We start from the raw sequence: 19,553 nt of genomic DNA, 5'->3' as shown, positions 1-19,553 counted from the left end.
GTAAACTTTACCATCACGTACCTCGCTCTGGAGGCTTCCGGTGACGTGAGCGGTCCATTGACAGGAAGTATCAGTTAGTTCCGGGTAATGTGTAGCTGTGTTGCCGCTGTGTTTACATGTGAGATACCTTGTTCCCTGAGCCACTTGTCTGTCATCCGGGCCACTGTGTGTTCAGGTCTGTCCTAAACAGGCAACATCTGTGGGTGTGTAGGGGACACATGTTTGAGTAAATGCTTGGGACCCCTTTATATGAGGGGCCCAGAATACAAAGGGTATACAAGTTTGGGGAGGGGGTAGACTGAAATGGGATGTGTGTGTGGTATATGGGGTGGTAGAGCATTTAGGGGATATAGCTGTGCTGGATGTGGTTAGTGGTGGCACGTGAGGGGTATATCGGTGTGCGGGGCAAGGTGACTGGTTATATGGGTGCACTGTGAACTTTTGGGATATATTGGATCAGGGACACTATGTAGGTTGTTGGGAACATGTATGGGTGCTGGGAGAGCTGGAACATGTGTTGTATGGGAGTGGGAGGGGCTGGAAGGCATGGGGCGGAGCTAGGATGTGCAGGGTATATGGATGTATAGTAACACAATGGCCCTGATTTATCAATCTGTCTGAGACAGCAACCAATCACAGCTCATGTTTTATATCTTATGGAGCACTGGTAAAATGAAAGCTGAGCCGTGATTGGTTGCTTGGGAAAATCACTCCAGTTTCTGTCTCAGACAGATTGATAAATCAGGGCCAATGTGTGGGGAATATAAATGAGCTTGAACAGCTATGTTGGTAGGTGTAATGTGGTGGCTGGGACAGAATACATGCCTGAGGGTTTGAGTTGGATGGGATTGAGGTCCAGGATGGGTTGGTTGTGGAAATGCATGAGAGGGAGAGAATTAGACAGATGGATATGTTTATTTGGTGGCTGCACTCTCTGTAATTGATGCAGTTCTTTTGGGCTTTTTGCACTTGTGTTTTCCACTGACAGAATGGAGACCCCAGCCACGCATGATGAAGCAGAGCTGGCATTCAGAGTATACAAGATGCTGGATGGGAATGAGGCCTTCTGCAACGTTTCTGAGTTTCATGTTATGCCCGTACTGGGAGAAGATGGCACAATTGTTGGCGTGCAAGTCACTGGTGTCCAGCGAGAAGGCGAAAGTGAGAGCTGCACCCTGCACACTCAGGTGTTTGACATACATGAACTAGGGGACACTCTGCACTTTCAGGATGGACCCCAGGACCAGGAGAGCATGGAGCCATCTATCGACATTACTAATGAACAGCCTGTGTCTCCTAAGCAAAGCCAGGTAGGCGGACTTATGTCATGGATCCCAGAGCTGTGGAGTCAGTGGATAAATGTTCCGACTCCTCTGTATTAATATACGAATGTATTTTATACATTCCTTGAAGGAAAGAAAGGCAACATACATGTCCTTACCACAGGACTACAGGCTGGGAAGCCAACAGTCTACTGTATTGAACAGTTTGTGTGCTGATCTGCTGCTGAAGATAGGGCAGTGGGAGTTTCCAGAAAGGGGCATTTATTATAAAACATGATTTCCCTAGTAGAATCCCATAGTCATGTTTAAAGTTTAAAGGGGTACTCCGCCCCTAGACATCTTATCCCCTAGCTAAAGGATAGGGGATAAGATGTCAGATCGCTGGGGTCCCGCTGCTGGGGACCCCTGGGATCGCCGCTGCAGCACCGCGCTTTCATTACTACACAGAGCGAGTTAGCTCTGTACGTAATGACGGGCGATACAGGGGATGGAGCAGCGTGACATCATGGCTCCGACCCCTCGTAACATCACGGCCCACCCCCTTAATGCAAGTCTATGGCAGGGGGCGTGATGACAGCCACGCCCCCTCCCATAGACTTGTGTTGAGGCGGCTGACCGTGACATCATGAGGGGCGGAGCCGTGACGTAATGATGATCCGGCCCCTGTATCGCCCGTCAATACGCACAGAGCAAAATTGCTCTGAGCAGTAATGATAGCGCGGTGCCGCAGCGGCAATCCAGCAGCGGGACCCCAGCGATCTGACATCTTATCTCCTATCCTTTGGATAGGGGATAAGATGTCTAGGGGCAGAGTACCCCTTTAAGCTAACAATCGAGTTTACAAGTTTTTATAGCGTTACCTGAATGGCAGCAGTTTTTCCAATGGTTTACAGCTTCAGTCTTGAACTATTGACCCTCCATTCCCGTCACTTATACAAGGGTCTCTAGTCCTGCAAAAAACATATTTACTTAAAACCTTATCAGTGAGAGGCTAGGTTACCCATGGGTTCCCTGTAACAGCAGAACACAACACTATGGAAAGTATAAGTATTGCCGCTCCTAATTGTGCGTTGCGTGCCATATAGTAAAGCACATGAAAAGCATGCTTCTTCACGGTCACTTAACGTGTTCATTTTGCGGTTACCTGAGGCACTGCATGCATTGGTCTTTATTCTTAAAGTAGAGAAGTCATTATTTATAACTTTTTGTGAATGGGGACATTAAAACTTGCTTTTTTTTTTTTTTATTCCAATCTAAATTTAGTAGGAGTCGGAGTCGGTGCATTGTTTGCCGACTCAGACTCCAGGTACCCAAAATTTTGTCCGACTCCGACTCCACAGCCCTGATGGATCCTACAGTATCTAGTACTGTATGGCATAACTGATACACCATGAAGGGCACATAAATAATTTATGAATGACATTACTTACCCGACTGTCCTGAGCCTTTTGCTGTTGTCACTTATAGCCCTGTGATGCAGGTGACAAGGGGATCCCCTTCCTTCTGAAGAGGTGTCTTTACTTGTTTACAGAAATATTCTCAAAAGTGAATGGTTGCTTTAAAGGAGTACTCCAATGCAACATAACTTATCCCCTATCCAAAGGATAGGGGATAAATTATAGATCGCGGCGGGTCTGAGTGCTGGGGCCCCCCAGGATCTAATGGTCGGGGCCGCAGCAGTCTGCAGGCAGTGCCGTTTTGTCCCCAGTACACACACCCCCTCCATGTATTTCTATGGGGTACATGGAGGGGGTCGGCCGCCGCGTCATGTGGGAATGGAACGCACCCTTTCCAGCATACTGCCGCGGCCTCATCCAGGAGACCCCGTGGGCCCCAGCGCTTGGACCCCCCCCCCCCCCCCCCGCGATCTATAACTTATCCTCTATCCTTTGGATAGGTGATAAGTTATATTGCACTACAGATGTCCTTTAAGTCTGCTTTGTCACATACCTACCTTTTTTCTTTTTAGGACGTAGCCCAAGAGACTCCTCCCCCTGACACATGTACTGAACCTCAAGAAACAGAGCCAGAACAGCCCACCTCAGAGCTGCCTGTGACCAAAGATTACACTGGTATGGGCTTAGTGTATTGTGTACTGTGAGTTTGTGGTTGTAGGTTTGTGTTTCTTTTACATATTCATGATTATCAAGGTGGGCAGTATCATCTTACCTTTTCTATGTTCACTATCAGAACAAAGTGTATATGGAGGTTCCCACAAATGACCTTACTATGTCACTGGGACCCCACTTATCTCAGGAGCATAGGTGACCTTTCCTGGTGAAGATGTGGTCATGAATGTACTGTAGTCTTTACATTATAGCCTGTGAATATTATGAAATCACCTGTGCTTGGCTTTTTTGTATCTCCCTTTTTAATTATACTATAAAGTGGCTGTATATGTGGCCTTATCTCCACAGGATTGTGGACAGCCAGTATACAACTTATATTCTATTTTTAGTAAAATTGCTTTAATTCTTGACTTGATTGCCTTGTGTTCTAGTGATGAGGGAGAAATACAACTGTGGAGAATGTAAGTTCAGCTCCTCTAACCTGGCTGCATTGAGGAGACATATGCGGAGACATTCAGACAAAAACAAATGCAAATTATGTGAAAAAACTTTTGCTTCTACAACAGAACTGCGGCTACACGTCAATGTTCATCTGGGTATGTAAAACGGAGATGACAGGTTCTTGCTGTTTTGTGACTGTATTTATTTTTGTAAACATTATCCCTCCCACACCCTGCGCCATACTGTAAAAGTTGCAGGGACAATACAGTTTGTCGATGGTGCGGACAGAAGTTATTCCCATATCGTTACTTGAAGATGCTGGCTGCATTATAGAGCTGACTCCCTGCTCTTACAGCTGAAATTGGAAATCTTAGCTGTTTAACTCCTTCACTCAGTTACGAACAAAGCGTTTAATTATCAAGAATAGAGAGGCAGGGGGCTATTTCTGTCAACTATGGGGTGCCATTGGTCAGGTAATAGTGGGGTTAGTAGTTACCCTAGTTTGAGCACACTGTGCATAAATCAGTACTACATTAGAAAGTAAGAAATGTTGTAATCCTATCAGAAAAAGATGTTTGTTTCTCCTATTGAGCTTTTTTCCTCTAGGGTGTATATGGAGACTTGCACATGAAGCGTTGGATCTCCTGTCCTGTTTGTGCAGTGTAAGAGAGATATCTTAGATTTAAGGCTACATCCACCAGCTTGGGTACAACTGAAAATTACAGTTGAAGTGCCATATAAAAGTTATAAAATGGACTGAAATAGTACTGTTTTTCATGTACACTCACAAGACAGCTTATCCTGAAAAACGCACTTTCAGGAATGTTGAGTCTCCCTGAGGAAACACAAGGTGGCTGCACCACTCCATTTATTGTCTATGGAAGCTGCTGGAGTTGCGATCCAAGTACAGCACTCAGAAGAGAGGGTTTGGCTCACCCATTATCTCTATAGCACACACTCAGAAGCAGTGGCAGCATGGAGAACATTGTAGAGCAGTACTGATCAGTGTAAACTATATATTCAGCACTGGGGTGAGATCTAATACCCACGGTGAGCTCTTTTTGTAGTCTTTTACAAGTCTATACAGCTTTTGACTCAGTATACTCACTACCCCCTCTTCGTAATTCTCCTCTCAATAGACTTGTATAGACAGCGCCACGAGACAGAATTAAGCTTTTTTTTTTTTTTTTTTTCTCAGTGTGAATGAAACTTTGAGACAGGGAGCGGGAGAAGCAAAAGAGCCTGGTATAAGAAAAATAAATTATCTTTCTCGGTCGAAACCATTGGGGGACACAGACCGTGGGTATATGCTCTTGCCGCTAGGAGGCACTGACACTAGGCAAACAAAAAAAATAAAATTTGGCACCTCCTGGCAGGATATACCCTGCCTACTGACCGGAGCTAATCAGTTTTAGCTTAGTGTCCTAGGAGGCAAGACGCAGGTCTGGAGTTCTCCAGACCTGGTCTCTTTCTTATTTTCCAGTTAGGGCTTGTTTTAGGTTCTTTACTCCTTTTTATTTAATGTTTTCAGGTGGGGGTTCAGGATCATGGCGCTACCTGTTCCCCCATATGCGGCTAAGGGGCACGGGACATATGACACAAATGCACCGTTAACCCCTTCCCGCCAACAGCCAGCACCTGGGGTTGTACCTTGGGTCCAGGTCCCCCTATTTTCCCTGTTCGTCCTGGTCTGTAGCAGTATGACGTGATGCAGGTATTCTTAAGTCTGGCTGAAGACCTCTTCGGGTGGAAGACTTCTTCAGGTGAGTATGTGCATGCAGCGGGCTCGGAAACCTTCTTCCAGGATTTACTACCGTACCTGATAGACTTATTTTCCCTGGTGCAAAGCGCAGGGCTCGTCTCCGGTGATGTTTTCTTTTCCGCGCCTTCTAGCTTTTCTTCAGTCAGGGCTGGATCAGTCTTTGACCCTCAGTTCCCTGAAGGGTCAGGTGTCAGCTCTCTCTATTCTTTTCCAACGACAGTTGGCCTCTAATTCCCATGTCCGCACCTTTTTGCAGGGTGTGGCACATGAGGCTCCACCTTTCAGGTCTCCTACTCCTCCGTGGGATCTCAATCTTGTGCTTGGAGCTTTGAGAGAGGCTCCATTCGAACCCCTTAGGGAAGCCTCTCTTCATATTCTTTCGTGGAAGGTTGCCTTCCTCATTGCGATCACTTCTATTAGGCGGGTCTCTGAGTTGGCTTCTCTTTCCTGCAATTCCCCTCTTTTGATCCTTCATCAGGACAAGGTGGTGTTTCGTCCACCTCCTTTTTTGCCCAAGGTGGTTTCTTCTTTTCATGTGAACGAAGAGATTGTTCTTCCTTCTTTTTGTCCCTCCCCTGCAAATGCCAGGGAACGTTCTCTTCACACCCTTGATGTGGTCCGGGCTGTCCGGATCTACCTATCGGTCACCTCCTCTTTTCGGCAGGGTGACTCTCTTTTTTTTTTTTGTGATCACTGAGGGAAGTCGCAAGGGTCTTCCGGCTTCCAAGGCGACCATCTCTAGGTGGATTCGCTCTGCCATTTCAGAATCGTACCGTCGCAAGGGCAAGATTCCTCCTTTTCGGTTGACTGCGCACTCCGCGTTCCGTGGGGGCTTCTTGGGCTCTCTGCAATAGGGCTTCAGTTATGCAGGTTTCTAAGGCGGCCACCTGGTCGTCCTTACATACTTTCACCAAGTTCTACCAAGTGCATACTTTTGCATCGGCTGACGCCGGTTTGGGCCTCAAGGTGTTGCAGGCGGCAGTGGCTTCATCCTCTGCTGGATTTTGAGTTGAGTGGTTGTTTCTTCCCACCCCGGGGACTGCTTTGGAATGTCCCACGGTCTGTGTCCCCCAATGGTTCCGACCGAGAAATGTATATTTTTTTTTTTTTTTTTTTATGCTTACCGTAAAATCTCTTTCTCGGAGGATCCATTGGGGGACACAGCGCCCACCCATGGTTTGGGTATCAGTTTTGTTGGTTTGTTAATTTTTTTGTCTGTTTCCCTTGGACTTCTGCTGGTTGTCGGTTGCCTCCTATTGCTTTAGGACTAAACTGCTTAGCTCCGGTCAGTAGGCGGGGTATATCCTGCCAGGAGCGGCAAGAGCATATACCCACGGTCTGTGTCCCCCAATGGATCCTCCGAGAAAGAGATTTTGCGGTAAGCATAAAGAATCTACATTTCTCTAATAAGAAGAAATATTACAAAGTTTGCTACAGCCACCTGCATGATTGATTTTTATTTTTTTTTTATTCATATTTTTTGTTAAAACATACCGTATTTATCGGCGTATAACACGCACTTTTTAGGCTAAATTTTTTAGCCTAAAGTCTATGTGCGTGTTATACGCCGATACACCCCCAGGAAAGGCAGAGGGAGAGAGGCCGTCGCTGCCCGCTTCTCTCCCCCTGCCTTTCCTGGGGTCTAGAGCCCGGAAACAGGTAATTATGCCACCGGGGATGGGGGGAGGCAGCGGCGCCGGCAATGGGTGCCGCTGCCCCTTCTCTCCCCCTGGCTATTGGCGCCGGCACCGATAGTCAGGGGGACAGAACAGGCAGCGGCGCCGATAGCCAGGGGGAGGGAAGGGCCGACAGCAGGGCTCTAGACCCCAGGAAAGGCAGGGGGAGAGAAGCCGGCAGCGACGGCCTCTCTCCCCCTGCTTTTCCTGGGGGTGTATCGGGGTATACACGCGCACACACGCACCCTCATTTTACCATGGATATTTGGGTAAAAAACTTTTTTTTACCCAAATATCCTTGGTAAAATGAGGGTGCGTGTTATAGGCCGGTGCGTGGTATACCCCGATAAATACGGTAATTGAAATAGCGATGAAAAGGTTATATAAAATGTTACCTTTTTAAAAATTGCAAAAAGCAGGCCTCATACAGCCGTGTTAAAGAACAAATAAGCTTATGGATCTCAGAATATGGCAACAATAAAAACAAATTATTTTGTATAAAGCTATAGTAGTAACGGGCCACAGAATAAATATATCTGTACCACAAAATGATGACATGAAAAATACAACTTGCCTTCAAAAATATTCAACTAACCACTTTTGAAATGTGAGGAAAAATGCATTTAATCCTGAAGTATAAATAGGGGTGATTTAAAGAGGCTTTCCCATCTTTCATAACCTGAGGGGAGGAATCACTTTATCTGAGGCCCAATCTCTGGGATCCCTACAAACCCTGAGAATAAAGGGGCTGCAGGGCTGATTTTTTTGCTAAGACTTTGACACTCAAGTGAATGCTCTGTAAATGCTGCTGTGCAGGGAAAAATATTTACAGAAGATGCAGCTCCAAGCCAACACTCTGGCCCCTTTAACCCCTTCATGACCCAGCCCATTTTCACCTTCATGACCTGGGCATTTTTTGAAAATCTGACCACTGTCACTTTAAATGGGCACTGTCATGAAATAAAAAAATTGATATGTTGTAGTACTTAAGTACTACAACATATCTCTAATATACTTTAATTAAAAAAAGTGATTTTAAACAAGTTTAAAATCACTTTTAAATTCAGCCACTAGGGGTCGCCCTCCTAGTGGCCGAATGCATTCAGCAGTGACGTCACTACTGGATTTCGACTAATTTCAGCCTGGCAATGAGTCGAAATCCAGGCACTGCTGTGCTCGCTCCCGCCTGTCAATCAAACAGGCGAGAGCAAGCACACTGATAACTGGGGCTACGCGCATTGGCCAGCTCCACTGGCCTCGCGCGCGGCCCCGCCCGCCCCCGTTACCCTGTCCGGAGGCAGCGCTCGCACTCATTGCTGCGCTGATCCTCCGGATGGGTAAGTTATTTAGAATAGCTACCATTATTGTAATCGGTCCCGGGTCTCGGCAGTATTATCGTGCACGGCAGGCCGGCGATGCTCCTCTACTCCTCCTCCCTGGATAGCACATGCACAGGTAAACAGGGAGGAGGAGACCCCGGAGCTGCCTGCCGTGCTATTGGCAGATCATCTATGCGCGCTCCCGACAGGAGCGCTGCATAGACGATCTGAGGGCGGAAGCAAGCGCCCAGCAAGGCATCAGTGACGTTGCGCTTGCTGGGACGCGCTGCTTCCTGCCCTGCTTTATAGAGCAGATTTAGAAGCACTAAATCTGCTCTATTAAAGCGATTTCATTTTTTTTAAAGCCAGGTAGGGGGTTAGGGCTAGATTACTAATAGGTAGGGACAGATTATATTATATATTACTTGGTGGGAGCTACACTTTAAACATTAATAACTCTGGAATGCTTTTACTTATCATTCTGATTCTGAGATTGTTTTTTCGTGACATATTCTACTTTATGTTATTGGTAAAATTTCACAGATATTTGTATCCTTTCTTGGTAAAAAATCTAAAAATTTCATGAAAATTTTGAAAATTTAGCATTTTTCTAACTTTGAAAGTCTCTGCTTGAAAGGAAAATGGATATTCCAAATAAATTACATATTGATTCACATATACAATATGTCTACTTTGTGTTTGCATAAAAAAATTGACAAGTTTTTACTTTTGGAGGACACCAGAGGGCTTCAAAGTTCCGCAGCAATTTTCCAATTTTTCTCAAGATTTTCAAAATCGTAATTTTTCAGGGCCCAGTTCAGGTTGGAAGTGGATTTTAAGGGTCTTCATATTAGAAATACCCCATAAATGACCCCATTATAAAAACTGCACCCCCCAAAGTATTCAAAATGACATTCAGTAAGTGTTTTAACCCTTTAGGTGTTTCACAGGAATAGCAGCAAAGTGAATGAGAAAATTCTAAATCTTCATTTTTTACACTCGCATTTTCTTGTAGACCCAATTTTTGAATTTTTACAAGGGGTAAAAGGAGAGAAATCACCCTAAAATTTGTAACCCAATTTCTCTCGAGTAAGGAAATACCTCATATGCGTATGTAAAGTGTTCGGCGGGCGCAGTAGAGGGCTCAGAAGGGAAGGAGCGACAATGGGATTTTGGAGAGTGAGTTTTTCTGAAAGGGTTTTTGGGGGGCATGTCCCATTTAGGAAGCCCCTATGGTGCCAGAACAGTGGACCCCCCCCCACATGTGACCCCATTTTGGAAACTATACCCCTCATGGAATTTAATAAGGGGTGCAGTGAGCATTTACACCCCACTGGCGTTTGACAGATATTTGAAACAGTGGACTGTGCAAATGAAAAATTTTATTTTTCATTTTCACAGACCACTGTTCCAAAAATCTGTCATACACCAGTGGGGTGTAAATGCTCACTGCACCCCTTATTAAATTCCGTGAGGGGTGTAGTTTCCAAAATGGGGTCACATATGGATATTTATTGTTTTGCGTTTGTCAGAACTGCTGTAACAATCAGCCACCCCTGTGCAAATCGCCTCAAATGTACATGGCGCACTCTCCCTTCTGGTCCTTGTTGTGCGCCCCCAGAGCACTTTGCGCCCACATATGGGGTATCTCCGTAGTCGGGAGAAATTGCGTTACAAATTTTGGGGGTCTTTTTTCCCTTTTACCTCTTGTGAAAATGAAAAGTATAGGGCAACACCAGCATGTCAGTGTAAAAAATTTATTTTTTTACACTAACATGCTGGTGTAGACCCCAAATTCACCTTTTCATAAGGGGTTAAAGAAGAAAAAGCCCCCCAAAATTTGTAAGGCAATTTCTCTCGAGTACGGCGATACCCCATATGTGTCCCAAAACTGTTGCCCTGAAATACGACAGGGCTCCAAAGTGAGAGAGCGCCATGCGCATTTGAGGCCTGAATTAGGGATTTGCATAGGGGTATTCTATGCCAATGATTCCCAAACAGGGTGCCTCCAGCTGTTGCAAAACTCCCAGCATGCCTGGACAGTCAATGGCTGTCCGGCAATACTGGGAGTTATTATTTTGCAACAGCTGGAGGCTCCGTTTTGGAAACAGTAGCGTACCAGACGTTTTTCATTTTTTGGGGGGAGGGGGGCTGTGTAGGGGTATGTGTATATGTAGTGTTTTTTACTTTTTATTTTAGGTTAGTGTTAGTGTAGTGTAGTGTTTTTACTTTTTATTTTAGGTTAGTGTTAGTGTAGTGTTTTTAGGGTACAGTCACATGGGCAGAGGTTCACCGCAAGTTTGCCGCTGGAAGTTTGAGCTGCAGCGCAAAATTTGCGCCATCTCAAACTTGCAGCACTCACTGTAAACTTCCGCCCATGTGAGTGTACCCTGTACATTCACATTGGGGGGAGGGGGCAAACATCCAGCTGTTGCAAACTCCGAGCATGCCCTTTGGCTGTCCGTGCATGCTGGGAGTTGTAGTTTTGCAACAGCTGGAGGAACGCTGGTTTGGAAACACTAAGTTAAGTAATAAACTTTCAAGTGTTTTGCAACCAAACTTAGTGTTTCCAAACCAGTGTGCCTCCAGCTGTTGCAAAACTACAACTCCCAGCATGCATGGTCTGTCAGTGCATGCTGGGAGTTATAGTTTTGCAACAATTGCAACAGCTGGAGGCACTGAGGTAGGAAACGGACAATGTTTCCCAACTAGTGTGCCTCCAGTTGTTGCAAAACTACAACTCCCAGCATGCCCAGACTGCCCAGGCATGCTGGAAGTTGTAGTTCGGCAATATCTGAAGGATCAGATGTTGCCGAACTACAACTTCCAGCATGCTTGGGCAGTCTGGGCATGCTGGGAGTTGTAGTTTTGCAACATCTGGAGGTCCACAGTTTGGAGACCACTGTATAATGGTCTCCAATCTGTGCTCTTCCAGATGTTAGAGAACTACAACTCCCAGCATGCCTGGACAGACTGAGCATGCTGAGATTTGTAGTTTTGCAACATCTGGAAGAGCACAGATTGGAGACCATTATACAGTGGTCTCCAAACTGTGGACCTCCAGATGTTGCAAAACTACAACTCCCAGCATGCCCAGAAAGCCAAAGGCTGTCTGGGCATGCTGGGAGTTGCAGTTTTGAAACTCTGAGGCAGCAGTGAGATCGCTTTACGGCGATCTCACTGCTGCCAATGAAGATGCCGCCCTGCTGCCGGAAACTCACCTCCGGGACGCAGCGCAGCCAGGACCGCATGGAGGACGCCGGGACCGCTCGGGACACCGCTCGGACGGGTAAGTGATGCCGGGGGACGGGTCAGGGACACTTAGCAGAGCGGTGTGTGTCCCGATACCCGTGATCCGGACTCACACACCGCGCTGCTAAGTATTTTCATAGCGAAACGCTGCTATCAGCTAGTCAGATTTGACCAGCTGATAGCAGCGATCGCTGGGGGGGGTGGGGGATGAAACCCCCCGTGGTCGCATGGTAAGATGGCTGGCTATCAGTGATAGCCACCATCTTTCCGGGCGCTGCGGGGTGCCGCGAGTAGCGGCAGTAATGTTCATGACGTACCTGTATGTCATGGGTCGGGAACACCTTGCCACCCATGACGTACAGGTATGTCATAGGTCGGGAAGGGGTTAATGATAGGATCCCTGGGGGCCCAGAGGACATGTATTAATCTAAAAGTGACTACTTCCATTATCAGATGTATTTGAAGCATCTTAACCCCTTCTGGACGACACCAATTTTGGCCTTAAGGAAGGGCATTTTAGCCCCTATCCAAAAGGATGGTGCCCTGGCACTCTGCAGGAAAAGAACTGTTGGCCACGGCAGGATCTCTATGGGGGGAGATACAGATGCATCAACCAAAAGTTATCACTAAGATTAAGTACAATATGTCATGAACAGTCTCAGAATCAAAGGGTCCTGCAGATATCACAAGATTAAATCAGATTTAAAATATGGGCCTTGCTCCTTAACCCCGTTTTTCACTTTTTGCATTTTTGTTTTTTCCTCCTTACCGTTTAAAAATCATAACCCTTTCAATTTTTCACCTAAAAATCCATATGATGGCTTATTTTTTGTGCCACCAATTCTACTTTGTAATGACATCAGTCCTTTTACCCAAAAATGAACGACAAAACGAAAAACTTGTGCAACAAAATTTAAGAAAAAATGCCATTTTGTAACTTTTGGGGGCCTCCGTTTCTACGCAGTACATTGTTTGGTAAAAATGACACCATCTCTGTGTTCTGTAGGTCCATACGATTAAAATGATACCCTACTTATATAGGTTTGATTTGGTCTTTTGGAAAAAATCATAACTGCATGCACGAAAATTAATAAGTAAAAAATTGTCCTTCTGACCCCTATAACTTTTTTTTTCCCACATACAGGGATGTATGAGAGCTAATTTTTTTGCGCAGTGATCTGAAGTTTTTATTGGTACCATTTTTGTTCTGATCGGACTTTTTGATCGCTTTTTATTCATTTTTTCATAGTATAAAAAGTGACCAAAAATACGCTATTTTGGACTTTGAAATTTTTTTTACGTGTACGCCATTGACATGCAGTTTAATTAACGATATATTTTTATAGTTCGGACATTTACAATACCACATATGTTTATTTTTATTTGAATATTTTTTTTTTAAATGGGGAAAAGAGGGGGGATTCAAGCTTTTATTAGGGAAGGGGTTAAATCACATTTATAAACTTTTTTTTTTTTTGCAATGATATAGCACCCATAGGGGACTATAACTGCATTACATTGATTGCAGGCACAGATCAGTGCTATGCCATAGCATTGCATTGCTTTTTTTTTTTTTTCTTCAGAAGCGGCGATCAACTTTGATCGCCATGTCTAAAGGGCTAATACCAGACATCAAGGCGATCGGTGATCTCAAGTATTAGCCCCGGGTCACAGCTACCGTTAGTTGCTGGTACCGACCCGATATAACGCGAGGTCACCGCATGAACCCGCGTTATATCGCGGGAGCAGGCGCAGGACATACAGGTATGCCCTGCGTCCTTAAGGAGTTAAAGGAGCTATGTAGTGCAGGACAACTTATCCTTTGTATAGGGGATAAGTGTCTGATCGTGGAGAGTCAGACCTCTGGGACCGTCTGCGATCTCCTGCATGGCGCCCCACTCTCCCAGTGCTCAGAGCGATTTCCGCTCGTGCACCCTCTATGTATTTCTAAGGGAGAGGTGGAGATACATGGAGGGTGCAAGTTGTCCTATGGAAATCACTTTGAGCACTAGGAGAGTGGGGCGCCATGCAGGAGATTGCAGATGGTCCCAGAGGTCTGACTCTCCACGATCAGACACTTATCCCCTAACCAAAGGATAAGTTGTCCTGCACCACATAGCTCCTTTAACCTCTTAAGGACAAAGGGCGTACCTGGATGCCCTGCGCCTGCTCCCTCAATATAACGTGGGTCACGCAATGACTCCGCGTCATATCGGGTCTGATGACGGTAGCCGGGACCCGTGGCAAATACCTGACATCACAGATCGCGGTGATGTCCGGAATTAACCCTTTAGACGTGGCGATCAAAGTTGATCGCCGTGTCTAAAATGTAAAAAATTTTTTAAAAAAATACAATTTATTATGGCATAGCAAATCAGACTCTGCTACAGGCAGAGCTGGATTGGCTTCCGTAGCCAGAAAACCAGATGGTTTGCGATGGAGAGCAGAGGGAGTGCCCTCCCTCTGTCACCCTGATCGATGCTGTGGTCACACTGATGACAGCATTAAAAGTGTTAACTGTCTGCGATACGCTCCTGACAGTTGCGGCGGGTGCCCGGCCCACCGATGACAGGAGGCACAGCTGCAGCGTTGGGATGGTGAATGTATGTACATAACGGCAGGTCACAAAAATGCACGTACATGTACTCCCTGCTTTGCAGTCTGCTGTCCACTACCTGTTTGGGGATTTTTGTCTAGTTAGAGCGAAAGATTGTGAGAAAGCTTGGGCTGCGTACCTGCAAACTAAGACCTGAAAGTGTCTGCTGAAGATGATCCTCAGAGGTAAAATGGCTTCCCTCTCATCTCTGACTAACCGTATAAAGATCAGGGGAATGTGTAAATAGCAGTGTACATACCGTCCGTAGATGTCAGCAGTGTTATCTCCCTATTCCCTTAACTTCTCAGCAGCTAGTGTAACCCCTTAATTGCTGCTGTTTATTGCATTTCTGCTCACATAGCACCTTGCAAAACCAGTGCATCAGTAACACCTTCTCCTTCCACGTGCTGTCTATAGTAGTGTACTGTGTAAATCATCCTCCAGCACAGAGTTAGTTTGTTCAGTGCACTTTGGGGGAGATTTATCCAAACCAGTGTAAAGAAAGAGTGGTACAGTTTCCAATAGCAACCAATTAGATCGCTTCTTTCATTTTTCACAGGCCCCTTTGAAAATGAAAGGAGCGATCTGATTGGTTGCTATTGGCAGCTCAGCAACTTTTCCTCTCGACAGGTTTTGATAAATCTCCCCCTTTGTTCTTGCTGATTTTTCTCCATTGCTTCCTGACCTCACCAGCACTATGTGTGGGTATAGCATTAAATTATATCTGTCATCAGTGTCACCTGCACTAACCTGTTGGTACAGACAGGTAGTACAGGTGACACTGACAACAATACTTACCTGGTCTCGTTCTGTCCTCTGGTTCTCGCGCTTCTTTTGTATTTTTTTTTTTTTATCCTTTAATATGACATGTAAACCAAAGGACACTGGTAGGAATTTATCAATGCTTTCAGCAGAAAACTGGTGTGAGAATGGGATTTTTAAGGGAAGTATAAGTGATTGTTTGCAACAGTTTTTCACCAAAACCTATACACAAACCATTGATAAACAACCTCATTATGTTTCAGGGATTAAACCTCATAAGTGCAGTGAGTGCGACATGTCATACGGGACGACTGCAGATCTCCTGAGACACACTAAATCTGTGCACCGTCTTGAGAAGCCTTTCCGCTGCTGCTACTGTGATTATAAAAGTGTTGAGGTATGTGCGGTATGACCGCGTATATAATGTGTGTATTCATTTTATTTATCTTCCATTATTTATTGACAGCATATTCCACAGCCATGTATGCAGTTGTAAATACACATTGCTTCCTGCCCTCACAGGCTTTTATATTTGATTAAATTGCTTAGGCAGCCAGCCAGGTTTGCTCCATCCGCAAGGCAATGCTCTCAGGTTTGTAGTATTGTGACTGACAAACCTTCTTGTACAAATACACTGTCTCCATTTCACTTCAAGCAGCCAAGAATTATGGAGTTGATTAAAACCTGTAAATCAACCTGTATTTGTAGTGTGGGGGTAAACTGGGGTGCCTGGAGCTAGCTATGCCCTGGAGTGCATAGATATTGTGCAGTTGTTTGTCTGGGTTAAAACCTGTGTTATTTTAAAATCTTATCTTGGAAGTGAATATACAGTGATCCCTCAATTACAATGGCCTCAACATACAATGGTCTTTTCTGGACCATTGTAACTTGAAACCAGACTCAACATACAATGTACAGACAATCCAGACCTGTGAAACGTGTCAATCGCTGGAAGAACTGACCAACCAGAATGAACATTCACTGGTAAAACCCCTGTATTACTGAAGTGCATGCACTTACTGGCTGTCTGGTAGCGCCCCCTACATTACAGGGAGGTATCACATGTCCTGTACTACTATTTACCTGTACCAGAGTTAGCTGCTCATTTGGACACCAGGTAAGGGCGGCTCCATGATACTTTTGTAGGACACTGTGTTTACTGTACAGGACCCTGAAGAAGTTCCTGTCCTCTACATAGACCAGCGTTTCCAAACCAGGGTGCCTCCAGCTGTTGCAAAACTACAACTCCCAGCATGCCCGGACAGCCTTTGGCTGGGAGTTGTAGTTTTGCAACAGCTGGAGGCATCCTGGTTGGGAATCACTGACATAGACAGTGATTTACAGCTCCCAGCAGCTCTTTCTTACTTTTATATGTACGATCTTGCTTTATCTATATTAGTTATCTACTTATTTTTCTTTAATCCTCACTTTTTCCTATTTTTGGATGACATTTTGGTGGCTTCAGAACCAATTACCAGGTTTCCATAGTTATGGTCTCAACATACAATGGTTTCAACATACAATGGTCCTCCTGGACCCTATTAATATTGTAACTTGAGGGACCACTGTAGTTGCACTGTGGGATGTTTCCAAGTTCTTTCTTATATTAACATATTTTTATTTAATGCTGATATACTTTCAGGTGAGCAGGATGAAAATACACATTCGTTCACATACAGGCGAGCGTCCCTTCTCCTGCCAACAGTGCTCTTTTGCCACAACTGATGCCTTCAAACTGAGGAGACACATAAGGTCGCACACAGGTCTGTGAAACTAAGAAATTCTTAATAACACATGTTAAAATAACAGAGGAAAACTTCTTGTAACATCACGGTAGATTTGTCTTCAGAGCATAACATGGAAGCTGCTGCCACATGCACAAGTTACAGGGGGGATCAGCACATGAGCTTTTAGTGTGTGCAGTATCCCTTGCTTCGTAAAGTTATAGAGCAACCATTAGGTGAGATTATTATTATTTTTTTTAAGTATTTATTTTGCTTTTTTAAATGAAAGGAAACACAAAAACCAATTACAAACAGACTCCAGGCAGTTACTGAGTAAGGCTCAAAGGGGGTTACAAAGAATGTAGGAGGCATAATATCCAACAGCATTAGAGAGGGTTCATATAACAATCCAACACAGCCTCAATGAACAATATAGCAGGTAAAGTCAGGTACGCCCACCGCGGAGACTTGAGATTTAAAGGCGTATTCCCATCTAGACACTTATGGCATGTCCACAGGATATGGCAAAAATTTCTGAAAGATGGGAGTCCCACCTCAGGGACCTGCCCCTTTCTCAAGAACAAGGGACTCTCAGTCATACAGTTTATACCCAACCCATAAATGTTAATGGGAGTTGTGTAAGCAGCATGATATTGTGACTTACACTGTTTTTATAAATCCCGCATTATGGAAACAGCAACCTCCATTAACATCTGTGTGAGTCTCATAAACAGTGTATAATAGTCCACTTGGTCCTCAGGCTCGAGAGAGGTGGACCTGCATCTATCAGACATTAAAGGGGTAGTCCAGTGCTAAAAAACGTATCCCCTATCCTAATGATAGGGGATAAGTTTCAGATTGCGGGGGTTCTGACCGTTAGGGTCCTGTACGGGGCACCGACTCGCTGGCCAGATAGCGGGTGTCGACCGCTGACACTCCCCCTCAATACATCGCTATGGCAGAGCCGGAGATTGCCGAAGGCAGTACTCCGGCTCTGCCATAGAGTTGTATTGAGGGGGCGTGTCAGCTGCTGCTTCGTGCGGTGGTCAACACTCCCCCTTCCCGCGGGCTGCAGGAGCCCCGTACAGGAGATCACGGGGGGCCCATCGGTCAGACCCCCCGCGATCTGAAATTTATCCCCTATCCTTAGGATAGGGGATACGTTTTTCAGCACTAGACTACTCCTTTAAGGGCATATTTTGTGAATATCCTATAAATGTTTCAGATGGGAATCCCTCTTTCACATGTATAAAAATTGCTGTCATGTAGAGGAAAGTGTTCCATGCAATTGTTTTAACAGTCCACATCTTATTTTTAGTTGTCGAGCAGCAGGGCTACAGAATTAATGTGTGTTTCCTACCTTATATCTCATGTGAATTTGTTGCAGGTGAGAAGCCATACTCATGTAACATTTGTCAGGCCAAGTTTACACAGAGAGCCAGTATGAAGCAGCACATTTTAAGAAAACATACAGAGAATTTACCCAAGGAACATTGTCCCATCTGCAATGCTGCTCTGTTTGGCAAACATGACGTACGTAAGTACTATAATCCACTGTTAGCCTCTCCTTTGTTCATATCGACTCCAAACTGATAAAAGGGAGTAGTGGCATGCAACAGCTTATGTGCTTTATAATGCCACAGTCAATGTTTCTGTTACATGGACACCTTCTAATGGATTATTGTGCTATTTTTGAATTGTTTTTATCTTGTAGCCTGTTTTTCTCTATTGGCTCCATTGGGGGACACAGACCGTGGGTGTATGCTGCTGTCTCTAAGGAGGTGTGACACTATGGTAAAAAAAAAAGTCAGCTCCTCCCAGCAGGATATACCCGCTTTCAGGCTCTGAGCTAGTCAGTTTAAGCTTAGTGTCTGAAGGAGGTGGACATGGTCTGGATTTTCCAGACCAGGTCTTCTGATTTTTAATTTTCCTAGTATAGGGACGTGTTAGTTTTTTATTCCTTTCTTTTCCGTTTTCAGGTGGGGGCTCAGGGACTCCGGTTCCCTGTTTCCCCATTGCGAGTAAGGGGGCACAGACATTGCGTATATGCGCTGTTCACCCCCCCCCCTCGCCATCGGTCAGCATCTGGGTGGTACCTCATGGGTCTGGGTCCCCCTTTTTCTCTGCTCGCCTCGCTCGCGCATAGCAGCCAGGCATGATGCAGGGACAAAAGCTGACTGAAGACTTCACTGAAGACTCCATTAGGTAAGCTCTTCTGACTGAGGTAAGTAGTTTCCCCCTTTTTTTCTCCATAGGTACGGACTCGCAACCTCTGGAGACCCCCTGATTTGGCCTACCTTCAGTTATGGGGCTTGATTATACAGGGGCTGCACGTTATGCTGGGGGAGCAGTGGCACCTGAGGGGGCATATCTTATAAGGCACCTTACTTTATGAGGCATATAGTATGGGGCACTTTATTATGTGGTGTGTGTGTTGGTGCAACTACTACAGAGCCTTATTTGCGGCTGTCAGCCGCGGCGCTGCTCCGGGTCGGGCACTCTCAGCGCCGGCTTACCTTCGTTATGCTTACAGCGCCTTATCGCCACTGACAGCCGCGGCGCTGCTACGAGCCGGGCGCCTCAGCGCCGGCTTACTTTCACTTTCGGCAGAGGCTGCCGGCGTTTTGGCCGCCCGCTCTATTCTCCCGAGCGCATATACGACTAGGCAG

At 45.5% G+C, this 19,553-nt stretch overlaps 1 protein-coding gene across 5 annotated transcripts in view; it reads left to right on the top strand.

Moving 5' to 3' along the window:
* The window catches only part of LOC130296893 (oocyte zinc finger protein XlCOF28-like), a 44,215-nt gene continuing 24,662 nt past the window's right edge, over positions 1-19,553 (top strand). The window contains exons 1-7 of one of the 5 annotated variants that reach the window (XM_056548936.1): positions 1-118; positions 989-1,310; positions 3,253-3,355; positions 3,784-3,948; positions 15,424-15,557; positions 16,803-16,923; positions 18,272-18,421. In XM_056548936.1, the coding sequence (XP_056404911.1) occupies positions 990-1,310; positions 3,253-3,355; positions 3,784-3,948; positions 15,424-15,557; positions 16,803-16,923; positions 18,272-18,421 (994 nt within the window). In that variant the 5' untranslated portion in view covers positions 1-118; position 989. Of the gene's footprint in view, positions 204-988; positions 1,311-3,252; positions 3,356-3,783; positions 3,949-15,423; positions 15,558-16,802; positions 16,924-18,271; positions 18,422-19,553 lie in introns of all 5 variants that reach the window. The other 4 variants (XM_056548938.1, XM_056548935.1, XM_056548937.1 and 1 more) reach the window with 4 other exon arrangements.

Source organism: Hyla sarda, chromosome 12 (assembly GCF_029499605.1).
Source record: "Hyla sarda isolate aHylSar1 chromosome 12, aHylSar1.hap1, whole genome shotgun sequence".
Lineage (NCBI taxonomy): Eukaryota > Metazoa > Chordata > Amphibia > Anura > Hylidae > Hyla > Hyla sarda.
Note: the sequence above shows the minus strand (reverse complement) of the source record. Positions and strands in the feature narration are given on the sequence as shown.